We start from the raw sequence: 18,941 nt of genomic DNA, 5'->3' as shown, positions 1-18,941 counted from the left end.
GGGCTGAGATGAAGGGAGAGGTGGGGCCTTAACACAACAAGACCCAGGAGGGCTTGCTCAGCTCTAACAGACTCTTACCAGCCTCATAGTCCTTCACAGTCTCCTCCTGGAAATCCTTGAATATGTCCAGTCGGAACTTCTTCTCCAGACCATAACTGTAATATCGAAAAAGGCACTCCAAACCGTATCTGCAAAGGACAAAAGCTAGTGAGCTTGGCACAATGCCCACTGTAGCATGGGGAGTGTGGGGTGGGTGGTACAGCACACACCTTGCTGGCCTAGCAAAGGAATTCTGGAACAGTTACGACAGTGAACTATCCTGGACCGGAAACATGGCAGGCCCACAGAAAATCCTCCAGCAGTGCACTAACACCAGCCCTGAAGAGCCACAGTGTTCAATCTGCCAAGGCTCAGCCAATTCTGCCCACCACATCCTACATTTACAGTGACCTGCTTGCTCTGTCTCTTAACTACTGCTTTCTGCTCCAAAAGCAGGAAGAGTAGCCCCAACAGACTTACAGCCCACGAAGTCAAAATTATTTCCTGTCTATCTGTTCACAGGAACATGTGCCCATCCCTGTACCAGCTCTCTGACCCATACTAATTAGCAGGTTTCTTTATTTACTTCAGTCAGAAGGTTTACCACTAGAAATGTGATACCAAAGAAATGAACAAAAATACAGATTTCTATCTTACAGGACCACAAAACTGATGAAAGTTATTATGGAATAGTCTTTTTGTACACTGTGAAGATGTGTCTTTGTCAAGGCGCCGCTTGATTGGTTTAATAAAAGAGCTGACTGGCCGGCAGCCAGGCAGGAAGTACAGGTGGGACAGCAAGACGTAGAGGATGCTGGAAAAAGGGCGGCGTCTGAGGAGTTGAAAGCAGCCACAGAGAGAAGCAAAATGAAGGTGTTGAAAGAAGGTACCACCATATGGCAGAGGGTAGATAATAAATATGGGTTTATCTAAAATGTAACCGTTAGACAGTAACAAGCCTGAGCTATTGGTTGAGCATTTAATTAATAAGTCTCTGAGTGGTTATTTTGCCAGGACACAAAGAAACTCTGCTTGCTCACAGAAGCACTATTAAGCAAAACACAAACTTCTAAAGAAGTGGTTCAGAAAAACTCTGTAACTGTTACAGTGGGCTTATATTATTAAAAGTTCCCACTGAAATTCACTGAATGGGGGGTGGCGTGGCACATGTCACAGAACTACACAGAGAAACTCTGTTTGGGGGGGGGGAATTCAGTGAATGACTGGCCACATTTACAAATACTGTGTGTTTCACAGTGCTCTGTAGATGACCCTCTGCTTTTGGCAGGAGTCAAGAGCCTACCCTATGTGCTAAGGCATCCCTGGTCTCATTTAGATAGATTTGCTTGTGGCATAAAGGGAGCCAAGCGGTAAAGAATAAGGAAACCTGTATACACAAACACACTACATAACCTTTAAAGCTCTGAAATTCGAGTATGTAAATACCTTGCTCATCTTTAAATTTCCAATTTCAGCTCTGGTAGCTGACTCACTGGCCCACTCACCGGTAGCCTTCTTTGGCATCCTCCAGTGCCAGCTGCTTGAACTCCTCATACATCTTTTTATTGAAGTGATCTCGGAGGAAGAACGACCAAAAGCGGAAAAGAGTGTTCATCTCCTGAGACTGGCCAATACCCAAGCGCTTCCGCTCTGATGGGAAAGACAGGAGAGGATAGTCAGGCCAGACTGCCCTTTATTCACTCAGAACTGCCTATTCCACAGGCCTTGGCAGCACTGGCCTCTGACCTGGTCATCTGCCAAGCTCTGAGTCTCACCTGCTATCACTTTGAGCACTGGTTCTCAACCTTCCTAATGCTGCGACCCTTTAATACAGTTCTTCGTGTTGTAGTGACCCCAACCATAGAATTATTTTGCTGCCTCACAGCTACACTTTTGCTATTGTTATGATTTGTAATGTAAGTATCTGGTATGTGACACACACACCATGCTGCCAAAAGGGCCAAGACCCACAGGTTGAGAACCACTGACTTAGAGGAATAGGCAGAACAAGGCCTAAAATAAATCACTTTTCAACAAAGTAAAACTAGTATTAACAAGTAGAACATGTTAACATAAAAGTATACATATAGGAGAGATGGCTCAGCAGTTAAGAACATTGGCTGCTCTTGCAGAGGACCTCAGTGTGGTTCCCAGCACTCACATGGTGGCTCACAACATCTGTAGCTCTAGTTCCAAGAGATTCAACACCTTCTTCTGGACTCCAAATGCACCAGGTACGCCCATGTTACAGACATACATGTGTGTAAAATACTCATATACATAAAATACAGCACTTGGGAGATGGAGGCAGCAGTTCAAGGTAAGAAAGACTGGCCTGGGGGCTGGAGAGATGGCTCAGTGGTTAAGAGCACTGCCTGCCCTTCCAAAGATCTGAGTTCAGTTCCCAGCAACCATATGGTGGCTCAGAACCATCTGTATTGAGATCTGGTGCCCTCTTCTGGCCTGCAGGCACACACACATGCAGGCAGAATACCAAGAATACTGTATACATAATAAATATATTTTTAAAAAAAGAAATTAAAAAAAAAAACAAAAAAGATAAAAAATATATCTTAAAAAATATACAGGAGTTGGAGAGATGGCTTAATGGTTGGGAACACTGGCTGTTCTTGCAGAGGACCTGAGTGTTGATCCCAGTACCCATATGTGTCTCCCAATCGTCCTTAACTCCAGTTCCAGGGGATCCAACCCTTAAACATAATATAGGAAAAACACTCATACGTACAAAATAAAAAGGAATAAAGATAAAAACTGGCCTGAACTACATGCACAGGCAGATCCCTAGAGCTTAGCAGGCAGCCAGGATAGTCAAATCTATGAGATTCAGGTTCAAGTGAGAAGGGTCCTGACTCAAAAAAATATTAAAAAAAAAAACAAAAAATACTACAAAACCTCTACCATAGAGTGAGATGTAGCAATAAGCTAGCTGCAGAGGATCTGAACAAACACCATGAGCATCAAAAACAAGGTGAAGAGGGGAGGGAGGGAAGGGGATAGGAGGGAAGGGAGAAAAGAAAAAGTAGCCTGCTGCCTGCTCTGCCCTTCCAGCCTTTATACTCTGGGGCACTGGATCAGTCCCTAAGCATTGCCAGGGGCTAGGCTAGCCCTGACTTACCATTAAGGCAGCGCCTCCGATACTTGTGGTAGACGTGTTGTGTGAAGCCATTTTCCTTGAGCAGCTCATGGGAAGGATGCTGGAACTTGGGTAATGACTGAGGGGTACAGCCATAGCTGCCAACTGCAGGTGTTCCTTCTGAAGGGCTGGAGCTATAGAAGTCACAAGAATGATAGCACCACCAGGCAGAAATTTCCCGCTCAGCCCCACCCCTAAGTTTAGGAGAGGTCCTTCTGACCTACCAGCCAGGGCACAGTCTTGTACTGTACTAGCTTTAACCTACAGCTTTAACTCTGTACAGTTACCTTGGGAGAGGTTCTGAGAGGACTTGGGTGGCAGAGATCTATCAATGCCAAGGACCTCACAGTTTTATACTTTCCTTAATTCCTCACCTATGTCTAGTGTCCACCATCTCCATGGGAAGCCAAGCACACAGACTGGGTGACTTCCAGACCTTACTTTTAGATTTGGCAAAAGTAAATTTAAAAAGTCCCTGAGCCCCACACTGAGTAGCTGAGTCATTGAACTGTGGTGCTGGGGACGGTACCCAGTTTTGTCATGACAACGTGTCTTTACAATCAGATATGGTGGTAATCTATGGTGGTATACCATGTAGGTAATCTCAGCAACAGAGAGGCAGAATCTTGTGAGCAGGTGGATCTCTATGAACTCAAGGCCAGGCTGATCTACATAACTAAGTTCCAGGTCAGTGAGGGCTGCACAGTTAAGTCCCTACCTTAAAATAAAATGAAAGAACAAAACATAAAGACGCTTCCAGTTCTCAGGCTTTGGGCTACGCTTCCCACATGGCAGGCAGATTAGCCCAGCCATAGTACCTAATAGAAGCAGTCCTGGGCCTGTGCTCCCGGGAATCCATCACCCAACCCACATGGCTTTCCAAGGGGGGGTTCGAGCTGTGTCTTGTCTTCCTTTTTCGAGGCATCTGTAAAGATGAAACCAGAGCCTGTTATCTACACATCTAAGACTATGACATACATCAAGCAGTTCTTAGTATTAAGTAGTACAAAAGCATTTTCTTATTTTGGTACAACTGGAGGTTGAACACAAGGCTTTGTGCACTAAAACAGGGCTATAACCCCAACACTACAAAAGCATTTTCTGATTATCTCACGGGTGAGGTGGAAGAACAGGGAGACGTTCCTGAGGCCTCGCATCTGGTCTGCCCTCCTCAGTCTCTGCAGACCATGCCTATACTCAAGTTTACTTTGTGAGCTCTCAACCTGAGGATGCTGCCTGAGGGGATCCTGGCCCTTTGTTGGCTCAGACAAGGCAGAAAAACAGGCAGGACTCCACCCAGCTGAAGTACCTACCTTGGCATCTAGGGTCCGTCCTTCTTTCACCACTGGGTAAAACCGTGATGTCTGACTAGAGTCTTTGAGCTGAGGGGTCCGGGGTGTGCGTGGGGTCCTGGCGTTTCGATAGTTTGGCGACTCTGGGACAGTGGTTGGTAGAGAACGGGCAATGGTGGAAGGCTCAGGAGCACCAAACAGCTTGTTGGCCAGGGCATCAGTAGGAACTGCAGAGGCAGAATGGGGTCAATGTGCAGGGAAATCTCTGGCTAGGGCTTAATGCCTCTCACTCACACTGGGATTCAGGAGCCCTTCCCTCACCTTGCTGGAACCGAGGTGGTCCAGGAGGAACCTCCTGGTTGGGATCCACAGGGGGTTCGGGGGTCAGAGTGTCAAATTGCTCCCGACTAATCATATTCACTTTCTTGAAGTTCTCGACTTCTTGCTGTAGATGTGAGGTAGATGGGGAAGCTGTTAGTCAGGAAGATGCTTTGGCTGGCTCAGAATCAAGACTGGCAGAAAACTGGTGAGGATAGCTTCCCTGTCTATACACAGAATTCTAGTCTCCATCACCATCCCTCAGTCCAGGTAACTTGGCACAAGGGTACCGATTTAAGAGAGGTCAATGCTAACCTTTTACATCTCTCCAGACATCAGACTGCCCTTACACTTCCTGAGTCTTCCTATAACTGTGTGGACAGTGCCAGCTGATACTCATCTCTACATTACTACTTGTTCATTGCACAAGCTCACCACTAGGCCCACCCAGTACCAAACACAGCCACTCCAAAACTGACAAATATCTCCTCCACAAGAGCCTCTCTTTCTCCATTTTCCACTAATAAGTGTTCCTAAAAAGACCCCCTTCCCCCCCTCCCGCCCCAGAGACAGGGTTTCTCTGTATAACAGCCCTGGCTGTCATGGAACCAGCTCTTTAGACCAGGCTGGCCTCAAACTCACAAAGAACCATCTGTCTCTGCCTCCCAAAGTGCTGGGATTAAAGGTGTGCACCACTACCACCTGGCCTAAAAAGATTTTTTTTAATGTGTCTGAATACTTAAAGACTAGAGTTAACATTGAAATTTTTACTTTATCTTACACAAGAGCCTAGCCAACCGTGTGACATCAAAATGAATGGTTAGCTAGGACAGTTAGTCACCTCTATGTTTACACTGTACACATACATATTTCCTCTTGTCACAGTAGCAATCATCAATCTTCCCCTCATACATAAAGACAAAAGGCTATAATGAAGGTACCTGCCCAAAGTCACATGGCCAATCAACCTTCCTCTTCTCCATGTTACAAGAACCTCAGGCCCTTGTCCAAAGCTATGCTTGAGTCTCACCTTGATCTGTGAATACTCAGGCTCAAACTTCTCAGTCCATAGGTCTTGCTCATAGTAGAAGAGCCCATCATTAATGACCTTGGCCAACTCAGCACTCATCTTGGCACGAGAAGTGTGGTTGCCTGTGCGGTCCCCCCCAGGGTGCCGACGCATGTAAGGTGGTGTTTGAGTGACAATGAGTATCTTGTTGACATCCCGGTCATCAATCTCATAATCAGAGTCCTCATCAGACCAGGCAGTGAAGGTATTCTTCCGCCCATCCATCTGCTCCATCTCCTCATCAAACAGGAAGTCTAGTTCTTCTTGCTCATCCTGATCCTTTGACATCAGTTGTTGAGAGGGAAGGTGCTGAGGCAGAGAAGTTGGATGGGAAAACCTGGGCTCTTCTGACTTCTGAAATAGAGACAGACACCAAAGTGGAATGACCTGGGATTGACACATGAGCCTTTTGTACCAAATTTTCTAACTACCCAAGAGGCTCTCTGGTCTCTCAGTACAGAAACATCACAACTGTAACCTTGGCAACACCAGCAAATCACAGGTACCCTTTCTGGATTCAGCTTCACAGAGAAAGAAACACCCCAAAGCAGCCCAGTTCCTCTACTCAGTTATACGGTCATTCATAAACAATTGTCTCTGTTTACCTTCATAGCCTACACACTGACTCTTGGAAGCAGACACAAAACACAGCTGAACCTTCTTCCATCATATCTACTTAATACCTTGGCAGACAGGAAGTGTCAGGCAAATAGCCTTGTTTCTGTACTTAAGACTGGATCCCAGCCACAGCAGATAAGCAAAGGTGTGATGAGTGAGCACCCACTCAATAGTACCAGGCTCTGTATGAAAGCCTGAATGGGCAAGACCTTGTATTTAGGAACTTCACAGCTCAGCAGGAGAAAGTGAACCAGCAGTCATTGTAGATTAGTTCAGTAAAGGCTCTAAATAGGTCTAGTAAGCACAAGAAGGGTGCTGAACTAGAAAGAGTGGAGTGTGGTTAGGAAAAGCTTCTGGGAACAGGCCACTAGAGGATATACGCAGGAACAGAGTGGGCTAGGCAGAAAAGACAGCATGTGCCAAAGGTAAGGTGAAACATTTCAGTGGTGACAGACAGACTGTACCTGACACCAGAAGTAGGTCTCTCACACAGTACACATCCAAGAAACAATTTTCTGATGGGCCAAGCACTTCCCACAGAAACTCCAAACCATGTCTTTTAAGGTTTAAGATATGCTATGCAGGAGGAATGGGGTTACCCCCCCTCCCATCTTTCCATTCAGAGCCTGGACCTCAGAAGGTGCTTATCTACTCAACAATGTTTCTCTTGGCTGAAGCTAAGAACAGTGAGATAGTCTGAGAATGAGCAGACAAGAGAAGGAAAGACGATGAGGGAGCCAGACATAGTGGCAAGCACATATAGAAGGACAGAATTATATAGAAGACCAAGTCCAAGGTCAACTCTGAGGCCACTTTACAAGGCCCAGAACAAAGGTCTCCAAAGAGGGAGTTGAGGTTGCAGAGTAGAGGAAATAAATGTGGTGCCTGGAAAGAAGGCAGTGATCTCCCTGTGGTCAACACACGTACTGCTTTCCTCTTTCTAGGGTAGTTGACTCTGACTTTCTTCATCTTAAGACAGAAACTGAGCCCTTGATACAAGCACCAACTTCCCAAAGTCACTAGCCATCACTGCAGGACTTGCACTTCTCTCCATGAACTCTAAGGCCAGAGGGACTTACATACAGAAGACCAAAGACAGATATGGGCAAAAGGCCCTGGAAACGAAAAACGAATAGCTACAAACAAGAAGCCTAGGTCACACCTGTGTGGTCTTATTCTGTCAAAAGTCATGCACGAACTGAGGTGGATATCTAAGAGAGGTCCCCAAAGAATAGAAACAGGCTGTGTCAGTATTCCTACACCAGAAAATCCAGGGCACGTAGGTTTTCAGTTTAGACCCTCAGAAGTAAGCCAGGCCTGACCCACCTTGGGGCGTGCTGGGGAGGGACGGGGCCTTTTCTTCACTTCAATCCAGCTCTCAGAATCCAGGTCTGGGAGGCTGGCAGACAGGCCCTTGGGAAGAGTCTTCAGGTTGCTGACCTCCTCTGTTTTGGTTGGCACTGGTGTAACAGCACGGGGAGAGCCAGGTGCTGACTCTGGAGGGAGGAAAAGCAGGGCTTCATCATCCTAGTCATTTCCAGGCTTGCGGCGACTCCACACTGGAGGGTAAGAAGGTAACTAGCCCCCACTGGACACCTACCAGTCTCCTTCTGGTAGTGCTGACGGGGAACAAACTCTGGGCAGTTGAGAAGCTGAGAGAAATCTGTTTGTGAATAGTCCACTATTGGCGGACCAGGAAGTGGCCACTTCTCGGGTTGTTCCCTCCTGCGAACTTTCTCTTCAACGATCTCTACCACCGTGCTGTCCTTTAGAGCCTGCAGAGGGGGAGCGATAGGAATGAAGAGTACCACCCACCTAGGGCAAATAGAGATCTGAAGACAACCAGGTCCCTAAACCCCTGATTTAGGCCAGCAGCAGTAGTAAATATCTGGCCACATCTTCCCTGACTGACAGCCACATAAAAGGTACAAACATGAAAATCAAAGTTATTCAACAAGTCTGAAAGTTAACGTCCAGATATCCAGACAACACCTACCCAAAGGAGACCAGTGTCTGTAGGCAAAGGCTGTTCACAGTGACTGTCACAGTAAAATCACCTGCCACCATGATGGCCATTTAAATCCTAAGACAAGAATTCTTTCATTTGAATTTAGAGAAAACCTGAGATCAATATAATACAACTGTTGTTAAGAGGCATAGGGCAAATTATTATGGGCTGTTATCTCTGGGTACAAAAGTGAGGACCACATTTCTTCTCTTTCTTTTTCTGAGACAGGGTTTCTCTGTGCAACCCAGACTATCTTAGAACTCAATTTGTAAATCAATGTGGCATCAAACTCAAGAGATTCTCCTGTCTCTGCCTCTCAAGTGCTAGCACTAAAGGTGTGCACCACCACACCTGGCTTAGATTCTCTATGTGAACTCTTGAAATCTGTCAAGGGAAAGAAGGAAGGGGAAAACTCAATACGTGGTAACACTGTCATTACAGTCTAGGGAAGAGGAACAGAGATACTGTGGGTGGGAATGCACAGGATTCACTTCTAGAAAGGGTTATGCAGTGTCTTTAAAATTAGTTTGCAATCACCTTTGGATCAGTTACCCTACTTCTAGAAATCTATGCCAAGGGCAAAAAAAGCTAAACACACAAGGCCATATGTTATAGGCATGTGCTGTTTGTGTATCAGAAAATAACTGCAAGCAGTTACCTCCCCCACTCCTTGCAAAAAAAGCCAGGTGGTGGTGGTGCACGCCTTTAATTACAGTACTTGAGAGGCAGAAGCAGGCAGATCTCTGTGATTTCAAGGCCAGCCCGGTCTATAAGAGCTAGTTCCAGGACATGCTTCAAAGCCACAGAGAAACCATGTCTCAAAAATCAAAAAAAGAAAAAAAAAACAGAAAAATTATACAGTGCTAAAGAGAAAGTCCTGAAGTTACCAGTTACCTCTGAAGGATCTATAAGTTGTTCCTAGATCTGTCCTTCCTGTGCTACCTCTTGGTAAGTGAACAACTAAGGGATACTAAGTGTTTCCTCCAACTAGTTAAGCAAAGGTTGACTGAAAGGATTAGAATACTGCTACTTTGCAACCCCTAAGGAAATTGTCTCTGCAATAACCAAAGTAGTTTTTATCTCAGGAGACAGACTGTCACATGCCACCCAAAAGAAGACACTAGTCATTTAAAGCCCCAATTCTCATGTCTTTAGAAGAGAACATGAAGCTACCCAAACTCAGGACTCAGATGGGTATGTGGGATGATGCCTTGGTGCCACTGGACCTGCAGTCTTGTATAGGAGACAGGGACTAATTTACCCAACAAATAAAGAGCAAGAGAAGAACCAAAGGGTTGAGAGACAGATAGATGCAAGTGAACACACAGATCTGATCTAGACTCTGATCTCTACAAATCATTTTTAACAATGTTCGGCAGCAATTAGGGAAAATCTAAAACGGGGTTTCTGGTAATTAAATAATTGTCAATATTTGTGAGTGTGATAGTGATACTGTGGCTATTGAAATGCTAGATTTTCTAGGAAGACCTAAAAGGTATAAATGAAAGCAAAAGAGGGGTACGCATTCAAGACCAGCTGTCGTTCACTTGTGCTGTAGCTGGTGTTCACTGTCCCATGCTGACCCCTTGGGACTCAGTAGATGTAGTTAGCAGGGACTCTTCCAGAGTTCAGCCCATCAACTCAGAACTCACAGGACAACCTTATGTTCCCACCTTAACCCCTGGGAGAAGACATACCGCAAAGATGAGTGAAATGTCAGTGGTTAGGGCCTGTACACGGTGAAAGGAAGCAATAAGGGTGATGGGAAGGAAACCATCAGCATCCATTTTCCGTCTCAGGAAGAAGTCTCGCTCTAAATTGTCCACGCTGAAGTAGTATTCACTAAGGGGAAAAAAGCATCACTGAGGGCTATGGGCCTTCTCTGCTTCCTACCCACCCCAGCAACCTCACATCTCTGGCATTCTCACTCCTTTCCTGCAGTACAGCGTAAAGCAGAGGCTCTCAACCTGTGATTCACAACCCCTTTGGAGGTCAAACAACTTGACCTTTTCACAAGAGTCACCTAAGACTATCAGAAAACAGATTATTTATATTATGATTCCTAACAGTAGCAAAATTACACTTAGGAAGTAGCAACAAAAATGATTTTATGGTTGAGGGTTACCACACCATGAAGAACTCTATTAAAGGGTTGCAGCATGAGGCATATTGAGAACCCCTAGTGTAGGGCTGAAAAGAAATGATGCCCTGCTACTGAGTCAAATCACTCACACACACACACACACACACACACACACACACACACACACACGGTTTCTCTGTAGCTTTGGAGTCTGTCCTGGAACTAGCTCTTGTAGACCAGGCTGGCCTTGAACTCAAAGATATGCCTGCTTCTGCCTCCCAAGTGCTGGAATTAAAGGCATACACCACCACCGCCCAGCCAAATCACCCTTTGTGTATTTCAGCTACCACAGGGTGAACCCAACAAATCCTTTGAAACTCAGTTCCAACCAACACTGTTCTGTCCCTAAAACACTAACCCTACACTGCCTGCTTCCCTGTATAAGATCTCTGTTCTGAGCCAGCACGTTAGTATGAATAGGGACACAAAAAGATTTATACAGAAACAGCTTTAATCCTGTGCTTTGTTATTTACTGTGACTTTGGAGGAATTACTGGCCTGCCTGTTCCCCTATAAAATAGGGACAGGAGTTCATAGGACTCCAGTATGCAGAAGTTATAGCTGCAATCACTTGGCAAAGAGCCTGGCCACAGTGACAATTAAAGAACATGCTTGCTAGCATCCACCATGCTGCTGATGGGCTGTTTTGTAACTAGAGGAGTACAGAAGGGAACCAGGCTGCTCACCTGTTAGTGGTAGTCTCTACTTTCCTTAAGGTAAATATGGTCTTATGTCTGTAATCAACAGAATTTTGTGAAAGCAGAAAAGTAATCTTTCACAGCTTAAATAGGGCTACTACAACTATCACTAGACCCTGTTCTGAGCCCCATTCCAGCATAGACCAGAAGAGCCTTCACACTCACATCTGGCGCTTGATATAGTCCTTGAGCAGCTCCTGGTCCACATTGTAAATCTCAGTGCTGCTGAGATTGTCAAAGTAGTAGGTGATGTTGTTCATGTACTTGGGGGTGCGAGGCCCCTCTGTACCATCAAATTTTCGGTAGCCAAACTGGTAGTCAAAGTGGGCTACAGAAGAAATGGGCATCATTAGAGAGAGAAGATTCCCACCTACTACCCCTGCTGCACTCCCTTGGACATCCCAGAGCCCGAAGAGGCTTCACATACTTCGAGTACCACCCCGTCCTCGGCCCCGTCCACGACCACGCCCCCGTCCACGGCCACGGAAGGAAGCCCGTGCCCCGCCAGCCCCATCACTCTTCACACTCGATGTCTCGTCCTGGTCATGCCAGGCAGGCTCTGGTTTGGTCTCTGGTTGCCAGGCTGGGGTGGGTGGGGCCACAGATACAGGCATGTAGGTGACAGGTTCAGATCCTGTGGTGAGAAGGAGCACAAGGTGAAACTGGGCGTATCCTCCTCATGCAGGCTCTCCATAGCAGGCAGGGCATACCTTTGATCTCCCCTCGGCTAGCAGCTGTGTGTCTTGGTTCCTGTGGACGAGTGGGACGTGAGGCCAATTTCTCTCTCGGTACTTCAGGCTTCATGTCTATTTGCAACGGAACCCACTTGTGTTTGTTCCCTGAGGGACAGCATGGGCATGTGAGAGAGGCATGGCAGGCCCCTCCTACATGGCTTTCTTTTTCCTTCCCCCAAAGTTTTGGCCCCAAACTATCCATCTGGTTGGTATCCATAGGCACATTCTTTCCAGTGTGCCTCTTTTTAATCTCTAAAATAAGGAGGCCGGTGGTCTCAGTGTAAGAACCACTTTCTGGAGCCAGACACCTGCCTGCACAGAATAAGGACTAACTTTCCAGGCTCCCTTTACACATGAGTCATGTCACTCTGTGAAAACTGTGAAGGACCAGTTTAGGTGGAATGGGCAGGAGCCAAGGAGCCATCTTTGATGGAGAGAGTTTGCTGTACTGAAGTGAGAATGAGAATGAGTCAGGGTTGGCCTGTGGGTCTGAGAAAAAGCAGTCAAGCCTGTATCATTTCAGTGAGCTTGAGAAACTCTTAGAGCAATGTAGAAGTCCCCTTAAGAGTAGATGTACCAAGGCTTGAAATACAGCTGTTCCAAGCAGTGAGTCACCTCCCAGCCTCAAGACCCTCCAGCAGCACCCAGACTTATGTCATTTAAAGGTTCTGTAAGCCACAGCTCCCAGGTCCTGCCCAAGCAGGAACTTACCTTTCTTCTTCTGCCCGCCTCGCTGGCAGTCGTCATCCCCATTCTTTTCCTCCCCTGATTCATCTGACTTTGTTTTCGGACTCTCCTTACTATCACTTCCATCTCCTTTCTCCTGCTCCTTCATGTCTTTCTTGGGTGGCAGCTTACGGGCAGGCTGGGGCTTGTGGGACTGTGGCTGCAGTAGGCAAGGGAGAGAGTGAATACTAGAGCCTCCTGGGCTAAAGGAGGACACCTCATCACTGGGAAGGTGCTACAGTAGGCTACACTGTACACATTCCAAGGCCTAGTTTTCATGACAAGACATGGCCACATGTACCATGATGTAGAAGGAACAATTCATTTTTTTAGCCTACCCAAATCTGTGGGGTGGAAGAGATGCTGACCCTAGCTTGTCTGTATCACCTTACTACAGTAAGGATATGACCCATTGAGGTGGTCACTAGCTCAGAACAAAAGTACTAAGAGGAACAGAACTGACCAAGAGTCTCTTCACAGTTGGGTCTAGGGGAGCTAAATACACTTTCCCAATCTGGAGCCCATGCTTGATCTGATCCCCTCATCACTCAGAAAATCCTGGCACTGTAATGGAAAATTATGGACTTTAGAAAACTACAATAGCTGTCTCCTAACTTACTGAACCATCAAGAGCTACTAACTTCTGGGCATCGTATCATTGGAAGGCAAAGAGGAAATGAACAGTGCCTGGCAGATCCTGAAACTAGGCAAAGGATCACATGATGAATTACCATTCCTAATTATTTGAATGCTGCCCACTTTTTAAAAATATTCATTTTTATGTGCATTGGTGTTTTGCCTGTGTAAGGGTGTCCAGTCCCCTGGAACTGTAGTTATAGACAGCTGTGAGGTGTCATGTGGGTGTGCTGGGAATTAAACCTGGGTCCTCTAGGAGAATGGTCAATGTTCCTAACCGCTGAGCCATTTATATATAACCAGTCTCCATTTGTTTGTTCAGATTGGATTGGAAGGAGGGTGTGTACATGGGTCCTATGTTAATCCAGACTGGCCTTGACCTCTTAGCCTGACAGTCATCCTTCTTTTGAGTAGCTAGGACTACAAGAGGTACACTATAATATCCTGCCAACTACTCTTCAAAACTCAAGAAAGGCAAGACTTATGGCTCTTGGACAAAAGCCAAATGAGTTTATAAAGACAGCATCCGAACCTGTCTGTCAGACCCTCCCCACACTCACCTGCACACTCTTGTGGGCTATCTCTCCAGGTGTAGGCCAGTTGATTGCATCTCCAAAGTCACCAACCTGCAAGGCATAGTCTATGAAGATCCCAGAGTTACTCCTCCTTGGTCATTTCGCCCCGCACCCAAGCTCTAGTTTCTCTGAGAGATTTGGACCACTTCATCTTGCACACTCCCACCAAGCACAGGTACCCAGAAAGACGGGCCAGAAGTGCTTACAAGAACAAGAAGAGGAATCACCCACAAGTATCACTCACCCTGCTCCTTACCTTGCTGCCCTTGCGCTGTTTAGGAGCAGCTGCTCTCACTACCTTTGCTGGAGCAGAAGGTTCTGTTGGAACAAGGAAAGCAAACAGCTGTTTAGAGCCTGTGTCACCACCATGCCCATCCGATCATGTACCTGCAGGTTCCCAGGAGCCATTGAAGAGAGGGCAAGAACATGTGCTGAAAGCTCTGCTGCCCCTGGACGCCCTACTCTGAGGTGGGAAAGCCCTTAGAGTCCAAGTCTGTATTTCTTATGAGATGCCAACTGTGGCTTGAGGCCCATGGCCAAATCTGCATTCTAACTCAGGCCTCCAAAACTACTGCAAAATCTATAAGGAAAAGAAATCAAACCTTCTAAATTTCTGCATGAACAGAGAAAGGGAAGCTGAAGACATATAAATAAACCCAGGGCCATACCAAGGCCTACTTTGTCCTCGCTGACCTATAGTTGAGGCAAGAACCAGCTTCTCTGTCCCTAAAGAAAACATATACTCCACTTTGACTTTACAGTTACGTCTATTTGGACAGCATCTCACAGTATAGCTCTTACTGCTTTGGAACTTGCCATGCAGACCAGGCTGTTGAACTCAAAGACTCCCCCTCACACCATCAGGCCTAGCCAGTTCCATCTTTTAAATTTAACCCCAGCAATACAAGTGAGACAAAAAGGCTATGCACAATTTTAGCTCTAATAGTACTGAAATCACCAAATTAAGTCTATTTCACAACAGTCATTAAAATATAATGGTCTCCAATTATGTGAAGAAGAACACAATGAAAAAAGGTAGTCACAAAATAATGTTTTCTATAGAAGAGATAAGAATGTATACATTCATACATCCACAGGGGAAACACTTGAAGGATGTATATTAGAAAATGAAGAGTATATCTACAAAGACAAAGATGGCTTTTAAAGAACACAATGTGCAGTGTCTTTTCTAAAGAAGTGGCTCTGGTTAGTTTGCACGCACGCACGCACGCACACACACACACACACACACTTTCCCAACACAGTTCTTAAAGACAAGGGTACCTGTCTCTCCTTCTTCTAGAGATCCACAGGATTCTGTTCACCCACTTACTTCCTCTGCCATGCCAGGTCAGGAACTGTGCCAGCCGCCAAGCACAGAAATCAGACCATGTCCTTTAATGAGCAGAAAGTGTTCTTGCCCAATTCCTAACTGTGAGGCCAATGAATTCCTGGCTTCTGGCCCATTACTGGAGCCACTGCCCCTAATGGTAGGTAGCTACTTGCCTTCTGGTAGCTGGGGTTGTAGAACCCAGCCCATAGTACTCTCACTCTCTAGCACTAGAAGCAGAATACTAGAAAATCTCCACTGTAAGAAAACCACTGTCCCGTGACCCACAGGTTGACCCAGATAAGCTACCCATCATCTTCACCTGTGTCGCGTGTGGTGACATATGACTTCAATGTCAGCACTTCAGAAACAGATACAGGAGGATTTCTCAGAATTTAAGGCCAATCTAGTCTAGATAGCAAGTTCTAGAATAGCCAAATATACACAAAGTGACTCTGTTACAAAGAGAATAAAAAAGATCTTCACCTGCTTCAGTCCAAGGCCAGGCTAGTGCCCACGTGAGCCACAGCTGAGACAACAGCTATTGGGCATGGCTAGTGACGAAGTTTACCTAACAGGAAGTACATGAGGACTAGGAGTAAGGTATATTGAAGATGTATTTGAAAAGGGGCAAAAGTTTTCAAGACACTTTTTAAGTTTTTTGGTCTGGGTGAATGTACCTCCCCAGAAGATGAAAACTTAACTCCAAGCTGTTTTCTGATTTCCACAAGTACGCTGTGGAGCTCCCGCTCCCGCAAATAAATGTTTGTTTAAAGGAAGGAAGGATCTTGCTATGCAGCCCAAAGCAGCCTCAAAGTTCCACCAATCCCCCTGCCCCAGATTGCCAAGTGGTGAAATTCCAGATGTATGCCCCACTGCCTAATTAAAACAAAAACAAACAAACAAACAAGAAAACTCTCAAATCTGAGCAGTACTGCTGATCACCCTGAGATGAGATCACAGAACCAGATCACAAACTGCAAGCTCTGTCTCCAGTACAGAGAGAATGCCTGAAGAACTCTCTCATTGCTGTCTGGGCATCCACCTGAGGGATGAGGAAGAGGAAAAGTGATCTTATACTTTCCCGGGTCACACAGAACAGTCTTAAATCAGTCTTATGTGAAGTGTGTTAGAAAGTTCGGTCCCCAGAAGGCTCACCAAAAGGATCTATGGTGTCCTATTTTTCCCCTGCTCCTAACTAGAGCCTAAGACTGACTCCAACAAATCTCAGAGTTGGGGAGGGGAAACTGCATGAGACCCCGAAAATCCAGCAATGTTCTCATGAGCTGCCACCAGTGCTCTTTGAGAAATGGAAAGAGAACTAGGCAATATTATATTGCATTTGACCTCAATTATACATTCATCATCCTTTGCCCCCCCTCCTAGTCACCCAGTGTAGAAGTACACAAGCATGCATGTATGCATGTACATGTGTACAGGGGTTAGGTGGCAAAGACAGACAAAATACTGGTCTAGCAGGACTTGACACCTAAAATCATTTCCAATGAAAAACAACTCTTTTGTGCTGATGCTGATACTGTGTTATCCTGCATCAAGCCAAGTCAGCTCTCCGATCTTTGCCTTCTAAAAACCTGCACTTGCCACCACCAAACCAAGCCAAGCTCAGAACACACCGCTGTCACTTATACAAGAAAACAGCTCTATATAAGGCAGATCTAATCCCACTGTTTGCAGATAGGAAATATGTAAAGGATTTTCATAGAACCAGCTAAGGACTAGAAGGCTTTATTCTCTTGCAAGAGCTCCTATCCACCTATGAGGAACCCCATGGGTTCCCAGATATCCACTACCAGTAAAAGGTCCCTTCTTTGTTATTCACGGCTCTTCCCTGTTTCCCAACTAGTTAACATAGTCTGGGACCAGAGAAGAGGGGTCAGTGTGACATGGTAGGCCCAGGCCCTAGCACAGCTTCCTCCTCAATGATTAGAAGCTACAGGGTACATGGAAATCACCTTCTGTCTCAGATGACCAGGTCCAGACAAGTACCGAATCAACTCTAGGGAAGTAGTGGTATGTGTGTGTTGGTTAAACACAAAGCACACAAGGCTGGTCAGTCAGACTGCTCAGTGGGTAAAGGTGCTCACTACCACACCCGACACCTCAGTTTGGTCCCCCGGACCCATATTTTTTTTTTCCTGGCGGTGTGTGTGTGTGGGGGGGGGGGTGTCTTTTGAGGCAGGGTTTCTCTGTACAGCCCTGGAACAGGCTGGCCTGTTTGCTTACCTCTGCTAGGATTAAAAGCACCACCACCCAGTGGACCCAAAAGACTGAAGAAGGAGAACAGTTTACTGCAACTGACCTTCACACGTGTGCTGTGCTCACACAAATAATAAAGGGCTCAAGAGAGCTCAGTGATTAACAGCACCAGCTGATCTTCCAGAGGACCTGGGTTCAATTCCCAGTACCCATATGGAGGCTCGAAAACTAAACTGTCTCTTTAACTCCATTCCCAGGAGACTGAATAACCACTTTGGGTCTCCACAGGCAATGAACACACACATACATAATAAAAGATTAAAATATTTAACAAATAGTACATAAAAACAACAACAAACACCCTAAACAATAGCAAGAGAATACCAACATTCCTTTGCAAGCCATAGTATACTTTTGGAAGGGGGCACCTGGATCATTTCCTAAAGCTATCCACAGGGCAAAATCTTTTCACTTAGTTATTTTAAGATGATTGTTTTTGGGGGCTGGAGAGATGGCTCAGTGGTTAAGAGCATTGCCTGCTCTTCTAAAGGTCCCGAGTTCAATTCCCGGCAACCACATGGTGGCTCACAACCATCTGTAATGAGGTCTGATGCCCTCTTCTGGTCTGCAGACATACACACAGACAGAATATTGTATGCATAATAAATAAATATTTTTTAAAAAAAGATGATTGTTTTTGAGTGGAGGGCACAGGAAAAGTCCATTATTTCAGAGGAAGAATAGAAACAAAAGACAAGTGGCTGGGAGGAGGGAAGGTGCTTACAGTGCAGGGCTGATCCGGGTTCTATCTGTGAGCCTACATTTCCCAGTGCATGGCCCTTTACTCAAACAGCAAGGAAAGTCAGAGGACACAGTTCTACACATGAGTCTAGACCTCCTCTATGAGAAGTGAAATATTTTTTTTTTTTTTTTTTTTGCCAAAGGACCCACTGGAACATTTAAGTCACCACATACAGAATGCCTAGAACACTCAACAATTTGATCCCCACCCCAAGAAGTATTTATCAATAATAATCTTCACCCTCAGCAATGAAAAAGGTCACCAAGCCATCTCTCAAAAGGGAGGATCACCATTCCAGGAGCTCTCTAGAATAGTATGCTTCAGTTCCCACCCCAGATGGGATAAATCAGACTCCCAAGCCTGTCCCCTAGGCAAGAGACCTGTGGGGAGCGGGCCCCGATATTCTCACACTACCCCACAGACAAGAGATAACTTGGATCCTGGGTGTTTCCCCCAGGAAAGGAGAAAATCTCCAGAGTCCTACAGCTGAAATAAGAAAAGATAGGGATATGCCAGCTCCTTACCCCACAGCTGGCATAAAGCTCTGCTCTGCTAGAGGAAGAAGGCCTAGGGTTCCCCTTC

At 45.9% G+C, this 18,941-nt stretch overlaps 1 protein-coding gene across 2 annotated transcripts in view; it reads right to left on the bottom strand.

Moving 5' to 3' along the window:
* The window catches only part of Larp1 (La ribonucleoprotein 1, translational regulator), a 44,916-nt gene that overhangs the window by 2,100 nt on the left and 23,875 nt on the right, over window positions 1-18,941 (bottom strand). The window contains exons 2-17 of one of the 2 annotated variants that reach the window (XM_050157642.1): window positions 14,267-14,328; window positions 13,996-14,061; window positions 12,785-12,959; window positions 12,050-12,145; window positions 11,767-11,973; window positions 11,505-11,667; window positions 10,196-10,340; window positions 8,091-8,265; window positions 7,817-7,986; window positions 5,834-6,226; window positions 4,807-4,930; window positions 4,507-4,712; window positions 4,012-4,118; window positions 3,176-3,327; window positions 1,545-1,689; window positions 79-188 (exon numbers count right to left, since the gene is read on the bottom strand). In XM_050157642.1, coding sequence (XP_050013599.1) covers window positions 79-188; window positions 1,545-1,689; window positions 3,176-3,327; window positions 4,012-4,118; window positions 4,507-4,712; window positions 4,807-4,930; window positions 5,834-6,226; window positions 7,817-7,986; window positions 8,091-8,265; window positions 10,196-10,340; window positions 11,505-11,667; window positions 11,767-11,973; window positions 12,050-12,145; window positions 12,785-12,959; window positions 13,996-14,061; window positions 14,267-14,328 — 2,496 coding nt within the window. Of the gene's footprint in view, window positions 1-78; window positions 189-1,544; window positions 1,690-3,175; window positions 3,328-4,011; window positions 4,119-4,506; window positions 4,713-4,806; window positions 4,931-5,833; window positions 6,227-7,816; window positions 7,987-8,090; window positions 8,266-10,195; window positions 10,341-11,504; window positions 11,668-11,766; window positions 11,974-12,049; window positions 12,179-12,784; window positions 12,960-13,995; window positions 14,062-14,266; window positions 14,329-18,941 lie in introns of both variants that reach the window. The other variant, XM_050157641.1, reaches the window with a different exon arrangement.

Source organism: Alexandromys fortis, unplaced genomic scaffold (assembly GCF_014885135.2).
Source record: "Alexandromys fortis isolate MF-2015 unplaced genomic scaffold, M_Fortis_MF-2015_v1.1 scaffold_103, whole genome shotgun sequence".
In the NCBI taxonomy this organism is placed as follows: Eukaryota; Metazoa; Chordata; class Mammalia; order Rodentia; family Cricetidae; genus Alexandromys; species Alexandromys fortis.
This window is presented reverse-complemented; position numbering and strand designations above follow the sequence as displayed.